Source organism: Vipera ursinii (assembly GCF_947247035.1).
Source record: "Vipera ursinii genome assembly, chromosome: 5".
In the NCBI taxonomy this organism is placed as follows: Eukaryota; Metazoa; Chordata; class Lepidosauria; order Squamata; family Viperidae; genus Vipera; species Vipera ursinii.
In genome coordinates this window covers 97,234,235-97,249,678 of record NC_139518.1, presented here as the reverse complement: position 1 = coordinate 97,249,678, position 15,444 = coordinate 97,234,235, and the positions used below count along the sequence as shown (strand labels likewise).

Below are 15,444 nucleotides of genomic sequence, written 5' to 3'. Positions count from 1 at the left end.
ATGATTTATTCGCCGTTGCACACAGATGATCCCTGACTTACGACAGCTTGTTTAGTGACCATTCAAAGTTATAACAGCAATGGGGGGAAAAATGACCTAGGACTGTTTTTCACACTTAGAAGCACACCATCATAAAATGGGGCAAAGGTCACTTAAGAGGTACCTCATTTAGCCACAGAAAATTTTGGTTCAATCGTGGCCATTAGTCAAGGATTGTCCAGTACTTTTCCCTGAATCTGATTTTTCTCATGGGTTGCCAAGATTGTGGCTTACCAGGAGAGTGGCGAGTTCGCTAGCATACTGTACCTCTAATACTATGCGGTAAAGGAGTGTTAAGATTGATTGGAGGATTCTGAGAGATTCTGTCAGGCACAAAGGATCAGGATGATATGTTAAGTCAAAAGTTTTACTGTTGAAGCCTATAGAGAAGTATCTAGTCAACTAAAGTTCAATGCTAAGTTGAGGCCAAATAAGGGTCAATGGAATTCAAGACACAGTTGCACTTGGACTCTTGGCGAGAATGTAATGACTCTTAAGATGGTGATTAGACATCAGACTTGCTTTTTGTTACAAAGTTATTTTGCACACTGGAGCATAGGCCCACCATTTAATTAACTGTTCCCCAGACCACTTTCATATTTTGTTGGGGGGAAAAAAAACTCCTTTCCGTTAAACGGCCATAGATGTAATCCTGGTACATTGGCATGTTGCAACATAAGTAAGCACGGTATTTCAAAGCTTTGCAATTCTCTTTCTTCCTAGTTCTCCTTGGTCCCGATGGAAGGATTGTTGATCATAAACTTTTCAAAAGACTAAAAGGTCATTTTGCAAAAGACCAAATAGGTACTTTCCGGGGCGGCCAAAACGAGTGCGAAGACGGCCTTGCCTTGCCGGAGAATAAAGCAGAGAACAAAGGCCTCCAATTTTTACTAGAGCAGAGTAACAGACGAGCAATTTTGGGACTAAGTTACAACTCAGCTAAAAAACAGTTTGAGAAACTGAATGGCCTTCCCGTCCATTTTTTCAACTGGGCTCCAGGGAAACCCAGTGACCTTAAAAACAAAGAATGTGTGGAAATGCACACAGATGGCCAGTGGCACAATATAGATTGTGAGGATTCCCGGGATATCTTCTGTGAATTCGCCATCTAACAGATGTTGGGCTGGGGGAAGGAAAAGAATTCCACCACAGAGTTGAAAAAGAAAGCTTACTCTGTTTCTCACAGGCACAGTCTAGCATAGGACAGTTAAGTCTTAATCCAACCATTTCCCCTATTTTCAGCAAGCAAATCGGAAATCAAGTTTTATTCTGTTGACTTCGTTCCAACAGAAGTTGCCTTCTTCTAGCATCTTGGAATCCTCAGCCCTCCACTGAACTTGTCAGCAGACTTGAGGTTGCTTACCTTTTATGATCCATAATCAGAGAGATGTTGCTGTCTTCCAGGCCTTCTCCAGCTTAGCTTAGCTAGCAAAACTTGCACAGAAATGTAACAGCTTATAGATCCATTTCCCGCCAGTTTGTCAATAAATCCATTTCCCAGCAGAATTTCTTCCTTGAGACTCTATTTTTTTTTTGGTTTATTTACACTTAAGAGACAACTTAATGGGCATGGTCCTACAACACTCTTGCTATATTTCCCTGAAATCCTCGCACCATTATGCAAAGGATTCTTCGGTGTCTAGGTAGGGCAGGAATCGATCGTGACCTCTCGTTTAGACTACTGCAACACTCTCTACATGGGGCTGCCCTTGAAGACCACTCGGAGGCTCCAACTGGTACAGAATGCAGCTGCGAGAGTTGTGTTGGGAGTCTCCCGATACTCCCATGTTACACCTGTGCTCCGCGAGCTGCATTGGCTCCCAGTTGTCTTCTGGGTGAGGTTCAAGGTGCTGGTATTGACCTACAAAGCCCTACATGGCATGGGTCCGGAATACCTTGGGGAGCACCTGCGGCCGGCGTCAACTTCCCTCCGCCCAGTACGCTCCCACAGAGAGGGCCTCCTCAGGGTGCCACCGGTCAAAGAATGCCAACTGGCGGCCCCCATGGGCGCACCGGATTTATGGAACCGTCTTCCGGTTGAGCTCCGGATGGCGCCTGACCTCCGCTCCTTCCGGCACGATCTAAGGACGTATCTTTTTGAACAAGCTGGCCTGGCCTGATGGGAGGGGGTTGGGTTTTTATTACTTTTAAATGTGTTTTAATCTATCTAAGAGTTCTGGGCACTTGTTTAATCTTTTTTTAATTTTTGTATTCTGTCTTTTTAACATGTATTGCCCTGTTCACCGCCCTGAGTCCTTCGGGAGAAGGGCGGTATACAAATAAAATTAATAATAATAATAATAATAATAATAATAATAATAATAATAATAATAATAATAATAATATTCCTATCAGTGAATATCAATTTGTACCCAGGGACCCACACTTGAATTTAAAATGTATTGCAGTAATTTTGCTGTGAGGCATGCAGCCCAAGAGGTCAGAGATGAACCGTACTGAATCCTAGCTAGCTTAGCAAAGGAAATTTGGCCTGGTGGGTTAACCAAAAGCATAATGGCACAATTGGACATGGCTGCCTTAACACACCCCACTTCTTCTTGGGCACTCCACCATGGCTGACCCAACATGGGCATTCTCACTTGGCCGGCTCTCCATTGGTGGTCCTCTCCAGCCATTGGTCTGCCAGTGCTCTTCTGTTACCCCTTCATCCCAGGGGCTTCACAAAGGGATACTGTCAGACTTGCCACGAAACAACCATTCAGGAAAACAGACTCTCAACTCCAACTGATTGAAGGGAGAAGAGCTTTTACTAAAAATGTTGGTTGCAGGAAGACTGAGGCGGAATCTGAAGTTCTTGCTCACCAATAAAAAGAGCCAACCCAATATTCCCCATTCCTCTCCCCCCCCCCTCCCCACAATGTTTGGTGTGCTGCCACCCAATCTGGGATTGCTGCGATGATGTCGTGGGAAACTCTGGGTTGTTTAGGCTGCTGGGACTTCACAGCCAGGGCAAACAGCCTGGAAGATACACAGCAGTATCAAGTGCAAACAGCTCTGATCTTCTTCACATATCAGGTCCCCCTCCCCCATTTTCCACCATGAGATACACAGTTGTGGATTGCCCCAAAGCCTTCCCATCCGTTTCCCTTTGAGGGCAGGATGCCAGCGAGGCACCAGGCTGATGGTGGAGATCCTGACAGATATGGTCATTTGGGTGTGTGGGACATTTAAACACACATCCAGGCAGCCAATTCACATGCCAAGGGGTGTGTGTGTGTGAGAGAGAGCAAGAGTGAGCCAGGGGGGAAAGGGAGGAGGAGGAGGAGGAGGAGGAGGAGGAGGAGGAGGAGGAGGAGGAGGAGGAGGAGGAGGAGGAGGAGGAGGAGGAGAAAAGTGAGGTGTCTCTTTAAGCTTCTCTCACTCTGTCCAGGTGCCACTGGAGGAAAGAGTGAGAAGGGAGAGAAAGCAGTGTGTGTGTGTGTGTGTGTGTGTGTGTGTGTGTGTGTGAGAGAGAGAGAGAGAGAGAGAGAGAGAGAGAGAGAGAGAAGACAAGAAGCAACGGATGGAAACTAATCAAGGAGAGAAGCAACCTAGAACTAAGAAATTTCCTGACAGAACAATTAACCAGTGGAACAACCTGCCTCCAGAAGCTGTGAATGCTCCAAACCTGGAAGTTTTTAAGAAGAGACTGGACAGCCATTTGTCTGACATGGTATAGGGTCTCCTGCCTGAGCAACGGGTTGGACTAGAAGACGTCCCTTCCAACTCTGTTATTCTATTCTATTCTGTTCTGGCCTGTCCTATTCATTAATATTATAGCAATTTCACGTTAAGATTTTACAGGATCATATGCAAGAATAATCAATCTTATGCAAAAAAAAGCCATCCCAAACTAGCCATTTTAAATGTTTATTAAACCAGTGACATTGCGGTACAATTGTAAATTTACTTTCTTCCTTTGCATTATTAAAATAGCTCTATTCTTGAGAGACAAAGTAAAACAGTTTCAGAACAAGAAGAAAATCCCACATTTTTTTTAAAAAAAAAATCTATTTGGGCCCACGAGGAAAGCAAATAATTAATTGCGTCGATGGAAATAAGAAATACTTGATGTAAAATCGTTGGTGATTCCTTTCTAAATCTGACAGTGGGTTGAGAAGCTTTAAAGACGTTTCGGCAAGACTGAGAATGGATTAAAAATTTATCCTTAAATATTTGCTTGCACCAGCTATAAGGAGCCAGAATACTCCGTGCTTATGCTTCAAAACCTCCCGACAATACCTGCTTTGTGATTGTCTTACAAGACAATGGGGGTGTCACAGCCCTAAGTGACACGGATCTGGGCTGAAAAATGTGGTTTGAATATTGTGACTCAGAACATTTATTCTTAAAATGTGAATGTGAAATGTGAGACCTCATTACATAAGCCATGTGTATAAATTGAAACCTTAAAAGTCTACAAAATTATTCTCCCCAAGACGGCTGCCAAACACGGGAAATCACAAGTAAGTGATCTGACTTTTGACTCAACTCTGAAAAAAATAATACTTCATGTAAAAAAAAAAAATCACTGGTGATTTTTTTCTAAATCTGTCAGTCAATCAGCTGAGAAACTTTGGAGACATTTTTGCAAGTCTGGGAACGGATTAAGGGTTTAATCGACATTAAGTATTTACTTTCGCCAACTATAAAGAGCTAGAGTTAACTTAAAATAAATGGCCACTGTGTTTTTCTATGCAGTCTGCTGATTTTTTTTAGACAACAGATGTAGAACTAAGAATTTGTTTGATTGAGCAATCAAAATGGTTGTCTTTAATTACTGGAAGAGAAAGGTAAGCCTCATTTCTATGTGCTATTTAAGCATGGGCATTCCCTTTTTGCAAGGCATGACTTAACTCCGTGTATACTCTTTACAGTAATGAGGGCTGGCATTGAAACAGGTACTTTCTTATTTCATCAATTATTGGATGGATGGATAGATAGATAGATAGATAGATAGATAGATAGATAGATAGATAGATAGACAGACAGACAGACAGATAGATAGATGATAGAGAGAGAGAGAGAGAGATGGATAGATAGATAGATAGATAGATAGATTGATAGATAGATATAGATGGATAGACAGACAGACAGACAGATAGATAGATAGATAGATGGATAGACAGACAGACAGACGGATAGACAGATAGACAGATAGACGGACCGACAGACCGACAAACAGATAGATAGATAGATAGATAGATAGATAGATAGATAGATAGATAGATAGATAGATAGATAGATAAAGAGAGAGAGAGAGAGAGAGAGAGAGAGAGAGAGAGAGAGAGAGAGAGAGAGAGATGGATAGACAGACAGACAGACAGACAGACAGACAGACAGATAGATAGATAGATGGATGGATAGATAGACAGGCAGACGGATAGACAGATAGACGGATAGACGGACCGACCGACCGACCGACAGACAGACAAACAGATAGATAGATAGATAGATAGATAGATAGATAGATAGATAGATAGATAGATAGATAGATAGATAGATAGATACATAGATAGATAGATACATAGATAGATAGATAGATAGATAGATAGATAGATAGATAGATAGATAGATAGATAGATAGATAGATGATAGATAGATAGATACAGATACAGATACAGATACAGATACATAGATATAGATATATAGAGACACAGAGAGAGTGAGAGAGACAGAGACAGAGAGAGACAGACACAGAGAGACAGACACAGACACAGAGAGACAGACACAGAGAGACAAAGAGACAGAGACGGAGAAACAGAGAGAGATAGAGACAGAGAGAGACAGACAGACAGAGACAGAGACATGCACTAATATTAGTAAGGAAATATCTGTAGGCAACCCAACAAGGAGTTCACAATCAACAGTTCAGGAACTGGTTCCATATCCAGTAACTAACAACCCATGTAAGATAACTTGTTTTATATTTATTTATTTTTTTTGTCATCTTAGGCCAAACATCCAAATAATGCTGGCATTGCTAATGCTTCTTCAGCTGGCCTCGGAGGTCTTGCTCCAAGAAACCTCCCAATCAGCTACTTCTCCTCAAGACTGGCTGCAAAATGCATGCACGTTAATTATGTGCGCACCTAAGAAAGGGAATCCCAGAACAGAAATGGCCATTCAAGGTATCTAAATATCTGCGTGAGAGTGTGCTGCTTTGTCTTTCTATGCATAAAAGGAGGGTGCAGATATTTTGGGTTAGGACGCTGAGCTTGTCGATCAGAAGGTCGGCAGTTTGGCGGGTCGAATCCCGAGTGCCGCGTAACACAGTGAGCGCCTGTTACTCATCCCAGCTTCTGCCAACCTAGCAGTTCGAAAGCATGTAAAAATGCAAATAGAAAAATAGGCACCACTACGGTGGGAAGGTAACAGCGTTCCTTGCGCCTTTGGCGTCCAGTCATGCCGGCCACACGACCAAGGAGACATCCTCGGACAAGCGCTGGCTCTTTGGCTTTGAAACTGAGATGAGCACCGGCCCCTAGAGTCGGAAATGACTAGCACGCATGTGCGGGGGAACCTTTACCTTTACCTATAACCCAGTGAGCCAAGTTCGGCTATCACGAGGAAAGGTTGCAGAGATATGAAGTAGAAAATCCAAATTTTTATTAGGACAGTACAATTACTAAAGCAACTCAATACTGTAACTGTATTGTTATTAAATGTACTAATCTCAGATCAGCCATTTTGAAAAATGCCTTTTTTCTCAAATAAGTAGAAAGTTCAGATAATCCATAATCGGATCCTGATATAAAAATTTTGAATCTGTGTGGAGAAACAGCACACAGATTCAAATTATTGGATTGGGATCTGATTTAGTCATTTGGACGTTCTACTTATTTGAGGGGGAAAAACTTCAAAATTGCGTATCCGAGTTTACTAGCAGTGAGTAACTGAGTTACTAATACACTGTGGTTGGAGCCTAAGCAATAATTCAGTAATGCTTACTAGGTGTTTGCTCCAACCCATAGTTCTGTCATTAATGTCCACACATCAGGTGCGTCATTGTGTGGTTTGTATGATCGCACTGTGACTTGCGAGGTCTCCCTGGCCCTCCCACACCCAACCAGTGGAGTAGAAGGCTTAGCAAGAACTAGGAAGTAAAATCTGAGTAGTGGCGACAAAATCACTACATGATTTAAAAAGTTTGAAACGTTAGTGCTATGTGAGGAACTACTGTATGGCTGATAAATGATGCTGTGGGAATGGAAATTCTTCTTTTGAGTCATTGAACCCATTCTCTCTTTCTCTTAAAAAAAATCACCAGGACTTCAACAGTTTTCAAGTCCATCAGAACCTCGGGCTACCTCTGGGCCAAATAGAGATAAACTGTGGAGAGAAACAAGAGGTGAGATTCATTTTCCGGACAAGAGATTTACTATGTTGAAAAAAAATTACTGTGAGTCTATCCCCCATTCCCCAAAATAGGGGATTGGGAAAAATTAGGAGAGAGAAACAGTAAAGGAAGGGGAAGGGAACTATTTACAATGCGAATACCAACGGGACATAGAAGGGAATTTCACTTACCACACTGTTTATTCATTTATTCTATTTATTAGGCTGCCCAACCCACCTGGGTGTGTGTGTGACTCTAGGCAGCTTACAATCATTAAAACCCAGAGTTACTTTAAAACAATAAATGGTGGCACTGAATTAGTTAAGACGGACAGAAATGGAGAGCAAAGGAGCGAGATGCACATGGAGGTGAGGAAGTGAAGTCCATTAACCACCTCCAAAATAATGTCTCTCCCGGCCCCATTCATTGAGGATCCAGGCCAGTTGACATAGGTCTTCAGGCCCTTTCAAATTGTCCCCTTTTTCTAAATACAGTTTATCTTCAAAACATTCTAGTGAGGACGAGAACCACAAACCGACTCACCTCTATTTATTTTAGTCAGATTTCTTCTTACACTGAGCCGCAATCCTGTTCAAACCAAATCATAAGATCTTAGAGTCACACACCATTCAGCCAGGTTTGTTTTAATCATTGTTTGCTGACTAAATCATACCCGGCTTTCATTCGCCCATCAAAGGGTACATGGTTGGCTGAAGCCTATCGGCTGGCTTCCAACATCCATGCTAACGTGTTGCAGGATTGCAACAACTGAGCTTTGTAAATCCTGCTCTTATGCCTCAGTGCTGTGTGTAAATCCCACCGCATAATGACTTATTCAATAGACTCTGCCTAGGTTTGTGTTAACTTCACAACCACCAATTCCATTCTTCTGGCTCCTTTTATTTGCACGAGGTCCAAGCAAATGAACTTTGATGTCACTGTGGTGAGTAGATCTGGTTTACAGGTCTGGGATTGTTTGAAGGATCAAAATGACAGCACCTCTTCAGCTCTGACAGCAAAGCAACATTATAGAAATTTCTTTTTTTTTCCCCTTTTTTCTTTCGCCCATCAATATTCTTAGCTCTCTCCTTCCTGTGATATATCTTCTACTCCTCAAAGAAAATCAACAGGGCCTCTTGTTCATCTGTGGTTAGACCATCCCTCACAGGAACATTCCCTCAATTTGCCTTGGCTCACAGGCTTTTTTTTTTTTTTAAATTTTCTTGAACTTGTGCATATTTACACAAGGTTGTTTTACTTCCTATTCCAAACAAGGAAGCAGTTATTTTACCTGACGAATTTAATGCTTGCTTCTCAGACAAACATAATTGCGGTCCGTCCGAAATCAAGGAGATTATTTAGAACTCATGATATTCTACAGGGAAAACTTGTCCAACCAGCCTTGAGATCTGCATGAAACACTGGAAGACAGGATATCTATTGTTCAGGGCTGGTGAACTTCCTTCTATCTTATTACAAAGGTTACTCTGCTTCTTGTTCAACCAATAAAGACACTGTGTTCAGTACAGAAAAAAAAATTCATAAGGGAAAATAATATTAGGAACTCACAGAGGTGATGCTACACCACAAATGTTAAATATGCACACGACAAATATCGGTGGTATTAAGTTCCCAAACTCAAGGACATATCAGCTCTGAAATATCTCTTTGTATCATGAATGGACATCTTCTGCATGAATTTTTGAGTCCTCGTTTGGTGAATATCTACACGAGAGACTTCACAAGCAATAGCAATAGCACTTAGACTTATATGCCACTTCCAGGGCTTACAGCTCTCTCTATAAGCGGTTTAGACCATATTGCCTCCAACAATCTGGGTCCTTATTTTTACCAACCTTGGGAGGATGGAAGGCTGAGTCAGGAGCAATAGAGCTTAGACTTATATGCCGCTTCACAGTGCTTTACAGCCCTCTCTAAGCGGTTTACGGAGTCAGCCTCTTGCCCTCCAACCATCGGGGTCCTCATTTTACTAATCTCGGAGGGATGGAAGGCTGAGTCCACCTTGAGTTGGTGAGTCTCGAACTGCCAAACTGCTGGCAGTCAGCCGAAGTAGCCTACATCACTGCATTCTAACCACTGCATCATCACGGCTCTTACGAGAATGTATAGTTATGAAGGGCACACTTCCAAAGATAGAATGCCATTGTTCATGATATTCCTAAAAGCGAAATTAGGTAAAGGTAAAGGTCCCCCCGCACATGCGTGCTAGTCGTTTCCAACTCTAGGGGCCGGTGCTCATCTCCGTTTCAAAGCCGAAGAGCCAGCACTTGTCCGAGGACGTCTCCGTGGTCATGTGGCCGGCATGACTAGATGCCAAAGGCGCACGGAACGCTGTTACCTTCCCACCGTAGTGGTCCCTATTTTTCTACTTGCATTTTTACATGCTTTTGAACTGCTAGGTTGGCAGAAGCTGGGACGAGTAACAGGTGCTCACTCTGTTACGCGGCACTCGGGATTTGACCCGCCAAACTGCCGACCTTCTGATTGACAAGCTCAGCGTCCTAACCCACTGAGCCACCGTGTCCCTACTCTTCATTTAATTTCAATCATATTTCCTGCTTCAAAATAGGTGAGGTGACCCTCATGGTTTCTTTACAAAAAACAACACCTGACAAATCCAATCTGAAGTAAGAGCTTTAGGAATGAGGGACAAGTTCTTGAGTCCCTCTGACTAGATGAAAATGTTCTCCAGAGTCATGGCTGTTGTAGGTTTCATTCTTTTCGCTGAGGAATCTCTAATTGAATTTGATATCACTGAGGAAGTCTAACTCAATTACGTTCCCATCCAGAGCTTGAACTTCTTAAACTGCAAATAAAAGAACTTCAGATTCAGATGGGCATTCTCAAAGCTACCTTCATTAACATTCAACAAGGTAAGGCATTGGGAAGAAGAGGTTAGGCTCTTCTGGGATGTTTGTTTCCACATCTTGATCTGGCTAACAATCCTAGGGTTCCTTGCTAGGGTTCCCCATCCAAATATTAATCAGGGACAACCTTATTTGGCTTTCAAGGGTGCTCTGAGATCAGTGGCCTCCAACAATGGCTCTGACAACACAACAGACATTCTCTCCTATGGATTTTTCATTATTATTATTATTATTATTATTATTATTATTATTATTATTATTATCATTATTATTATTATTATTATTATTATTATTATTATTATTATTATTATTATTATTAGTAGTAGTAGTAGTAGTAGTAGTAGTAGTTTGGGTGCAATCCCAAAACAACTGGAGCATCACTTGAACACCATTGGCATTGACAAATTCGCCATCAGTCAATTGCAAAAGGCGGCCTTACTAGGAACTGCTTCCATCCTGCGATGAGATCTGTAATACCATCAAACATCCACATCTGCCTATCCCGGGTCCTTGGTAAGGACTCGATAGGTAGACAAAAAGGCCAAATCCAGTCTGAACATCTGGCTGACTATGCGATGATCAATCATCATCATCATGATTGCTAAGTTTGTAAGCCGCCCTGAGTCTTTGGAGAAGGGCGGGATATAAATGGAATTAAAATAAAAAATAAAATAAAATCATCATCATCATCATAAAGTTGGAAGGGACCTTGGAGGTCTTCTAGTCCAACAGCCTGCTTAGCCGGCTGTCCTGTCTCTTCTTAAAAACTTCCAATGTTGGAGCATTCACAGCTTCTGGAGGCAGGTTGTTCCACTGGTTAATTGTTCTAACTGTCAGGAAGTTTCTCCTTAGTTCTAGGTTGCTTCTCTCCTTGATTAGTTTCCATCCATTGCTTCTTGTCCTGCCTTCAAGTGATTTGGAGAATAGCTTGACTCCCTCTTCTTTGGAGCAGCCCCTGATATTAGAACATTACTATCATGTCCCCCCTCGTTCTTCTCTTCATTAGACTAGACCAGGGGTCAGCAACCCGAAAAAGGAAAAGAGCCACTGGGAACCGGTTCCATCACACATAAAAAAAGTGGGAGCCGCATGTGTGTATCCATGCACGCGCATGCGCAAAAAATGTTTCTTGTGCATGCGTGGACGTGCTCGGTTGCCTTTTTTTTAATGTGAGATGGAACCGGTTCCCGGTTGCGCGACGGCGACGGCCCGTCTGCAAAGCTGCCGAAAGTGGCAGCTTTGCAGACGGGCCGCGGCAGCTTTCGTAACAAGCGGGGCCGCTACCCATTCCGAGAGGTACGCGCGCACCTCCCCAAACCTCCAGACCTGCCGACGTTTGGGGAGGTTTGGGGAGGTGCGTGCGCACCTCCCCAAACCTCCCCAAACGTCGGCAGGTCTCCGGACAGCGGCGGCTTGGGAGAGGTGCACGCACACTCTCCAAACCGCCGCCATCCCATTTGCACAGCTGCCGTGTTCATCAATGTTTGACGAACGCGGCAGGTCTCCGAACGGGATGGCAGCAGTTTGGCGAGTGCGCGCGCACTCTCCAAACCACCGCCATCCCGTTTGCACAGCTGCCGTGAATGCGGCAGGTCTCCGGACGGGACGGTGGCGGCTTGGAGAGGTGCACGCGCACCTCCGCCCTTTGGAAAGGTGCGCGAGCACCTCTCGGAATGGGCGGTGCCACTCTCCATTTGGAGAAGTGCGCGCGCACCACTGCCCGTTCGAAGAGGTGCGCACGCACCGGGTTGCTGGGAGTCGCAGGAGATGGCTCAAAGAGCCGCATGCGGCTCCAGAGCCGCAGGTTGCCGACCCGTGGACTAGACATACCCAGTTCCAGCAACTGTTCCTTATATGTTTTAACCTCCAGTCCTCTGATCATCTGTTGTTGCTCTTCTCTGCACTCTTTCTAGAGTCTCAACCTCTTTTGTACATCGTGGTGACCAAAACTGGATGCAGTATTCCAAGTGTGGCCTTGCTAAGGCATTGTAAAGTGGTATTAACACTTCATGTGTTAACAATTATTTAGTGGGACAACCCGCTTACAATTGTGAATGCTCTCCTGCCTGAGCATGGGGTTGGACTAAAAGACCTCCAAGGTCCCTTCCAACATTGCTATTCTACTCTTCTCTACTCTATTCTATTCACCAAAGTTCAACACTAAGTTGGTGTCAGAAAAGGACCAACAAATCCAAGATAAGATTGCACTTGGACTGTTGGTGGGAATATAATGCCTCTAAGCTGACTATTAGATGACAGATTTGCTTTTTGATTCAAAGTTATGTTGCTCACTGCAGCATAGGCCCATTGTTTGATTAGCTATTTCCCAGACCACTTTTTATATTTTAGTGAAAAACTTTCCATTATAGTGCCATCGATGTAATCCTGGCACATTGGCATGTTGCAACATAAATAAACATGGCATTTCAAAGCTTTACCCTTCTCTTTCCTTCTAGCTGTCCTGGTCCCCAATGGAGCAATTGTTGATGATAAAATGTTCAAAAGAGTTGACACTAAGGGAGATTTCCAGGCCGCCAAAAGCAGCTGCGGACACATGGGTGGCAATCTTGCCTTGCCGAGGAACGCGGCAGAGAACAGAGCCCTACAAACAATAGTAGAATGGCGTAAGGAACAGGCAATTCTGGGCATCACTTACAGGACACCTGGAAACAAGTTTGAAGATCTGAATGGCCATCCACTAGGATATTACAACTGGGCTAAAGGGGAACCGAATAACCTTGGCTACGAAAAATGTGTGGAAATGCACCCAGACGGATACTGGCATAATAGAATTTGTGAGCTTGGTTGGTCAATCATCTGCGAATTTAAAATCTAGCAGATGCTGGGTTGGGGGAAAGAAAAGAATTCTGACATAGAGTTGAAAAAGAAAGCTTACTCTGTGCATCATAGAGACAGTCCAGTACAGAGGTAGGCAACCTTGGCTCTTTTTATGACTTGTGGACTTCAACTCCCAGAATTCCTGAGCCAGCGTGGCTCAGCTTGGAAACCTCTCCATTTCTCCTCAGCATGGCTGGCTCAGGAATTCTGGGAGTTGAAGTCCACAAGTCATAAAAGAGCCAAGGTTGCTTACCCCTGGCCTAGTATATGGTAAGTAAGTCTTAATCCAATAGTTTCCTCTGTTTTCAGCAAGAAGAGTTGAAGTCAAGTTTTACTCCGTTGACTTCAGCCTTGTCATTCCAACAAAAGTTGCCTTCTTCTAGCATCTCACTCAAACCAACCATCTTGGAATCCTCAGTCCTCCTCTGAAGTTGGGAGCAGACTTGATGCTGCTTAGCTTTTATGATCCATCATCAGAGAGTTGTTGCCAGGGCTTTTTTTCTCATAGAACGCTCAGAACGGCGTTCCGGCACCTTTTTTTGCAAAAAAAAAAAGCTCCCTCTGAAAGCCTATTGCAGGGCTAGGCAATCTTGGCCCTTTTTTTTATGAGTTGTGGACTTCAACTCCCAGAAATCCTAAAGCGAAAAGGTTTTATAAAACCCAGCTGAAGGCCCAGGACTGAGGCAACGGCATGTGTGCCCACAGAGAGGGCTTTACATGCCATCTGTGGCACACGTGACACAGGTTTGCCACCACGGGATTAGGAGATGCCCATGGAAGGTAAATCATTGAAACTGCAGGGCTTTGAGTAGAAATAATCTTTTGAAGGAGGCCCCATTTTTCTCCCCTCATTCAGAAAATAAAACCAGCCTGGTTCACAGCATTCAGGCAAGTAATGAACAGCTCAAATCAAACCCACAGCATGATTCAGATCCGGCTTACAATGCGCTCCTTGCAAATTGCATTTGAGAATCAGTCTTAAGTCAATACTTAACTCTTTATAGTTTTTTCCCCAATTTGCATTCTCTGAATTTTATGCAATATTGATCTGAATACAAATTGTAAAATGTCCATGGATTTTGGGAAGAATACTCAGATGTTCTATGGTTTTGTTCAGAACTATTCAGTTTTACTGATTTATTGCATTGAACATCAATCCCAGTGCTACTCAAGGCTGCTTCATTGTTCTATGTCGTATTACCATGGTACTCAAGAATGTGCTGTTTTTTTTTGTTCTGATCACACACAAACACAAAACACAGAGACAAATGCTTTCATGCTCTGGAGAATTGCATTTCAAAGGCCTTTGATGTCTTCATTTCAGACTCAACTGCTTATGCTTTTCATATGCATGTATGAATAAGATCTAAACCTGGAGTGACAAAGTACAACCAGAACATTCTCAAAGTCTGTGAATTTTAAAGCTATATTGCCAGCGTCTACACTTAAAGTTCGTATCTTTTTCCATTGCCATGCCTTTTTCAAGGAACTTTAGCACACTGTCCCATATTGTTCCCACTGTCTGATCTCTTAATAAAATTCATTTCTCCTTGGCCCCATTCTCCCTTTCCTGCTACAAAAAAAAAGTCAATGAAATAAATTGCCTACACTACCGCACCATTTGTGTCCTTAATTAACGTTCTGCGCATTTCTTTTTCCTTTCCTTTGGTGGGCTAAAAATAAAAAAACACAAAAATCTCAGTGGTTCCTTTGAGAGCAAGCCGCAAAGCTGTCAGTCCACCTTTCCCTCTGAAAGTATTCACCATGTGATGAGCTTGTGTTTAATGTTATATTGATACTAAGCAAGGAGACTCAAGGCTGCTTATAATGATGTACATCAGGCATGTCAAACACAAGGTCCGGGGGCCGGATTCGGCCCGCGAAGTGGTTTCATGCGGCCCGCAAAGCCATCCTGGAAACAGTGAGGGAACGGCCCCCACTGCCTTGGCCCTGGCCCAGAGACCCTCCTTCTGCCAGAGACCCTCAGATCTGTCCCACTCCTGCCCAGGCCCTCATAGGCACCCTTGATGTGAACGATGTAGAGCTGGCCACGCCCACCCAGTAGGCCATACACACTCTAGCCACACCCACCCAGTAGGCCATGCCCACCCTGGCCACACCCACCCAGCCCCCTGAGGGCAACTGCAATGCTGATGCGGCCCTCAATGAAATTGAGTTTGACACCCCTGATGTACATAATACACACCTGCATATATTTTGGGCTGACAGCACCCAGTTTTGGGTAGTGGGTCGAGGCAAGAGTTTCATCTTGAAAAACCTAGTCTAGATGAATGACTCATTGTAGATTGCAAGAAAAAGATTACTTTTATTTCAGTTTCA

General features: G+C 43.5%; 1 protein-coding gene across 1 annotated transcript; it reads left to right on the top strand.

Moving 5' to 3' along the window:
• The first annotated feature begins 4,609 nt into the window (after positions 1-4,609).
• Positions 4,610-13,603, top strand: LOC310640907 (pulmonary surfactant-associated protein D-like). Its single transcript, XM_083363472.1, has 5 exons — positions 4,610-4,832; positions 5,995-6,170; positions 7,310-7,390; positions 10,189-10,272; positions 12,723-13,603. Exons 2-5 carry the CDS (start codon positions 6,011-6,013, stop codon positions 13,100-13,102), a joined length of 705 nt encoding a protein of 234 aa, XP_083219598.1. The 5' UTR covers positions 4,610-4,832; positions 5,995-6,010; the 3' UTR covers positions 13,103-13,603.
• The last annotated feature ends 1,841 nt before the right edge of the window (positions 13,604-15,444 follow it).

What these genes read in the sequence shown, in the direction of transcription:
- LOC310640907 (XM_083363472.1), top strand. Translation starts at nt 6,011, where the DNA reads ATGCTGGCATTGCTAATGCTTCTTCAGCTGGCCTCGGAGGTCTTGCTC. An exon ending in AACAGAAATGGCCATTCAAG is followed by an intron (nt 6,171 to 7,309) that starts GTATCTAAATAT and finishes AAAAATCACCAG; the next exon opens with GACTTCAACAGTTTTCAAGT. An exon ending in ACTGTGGAGAGAAACAAGAG is followed by an intron (nt 7,391 to 10,188) that starts GTGAGATTCATT and finishes GTTCCCATCCAG; the next exon opens with AGCTTGAACTTCTTAAACTG.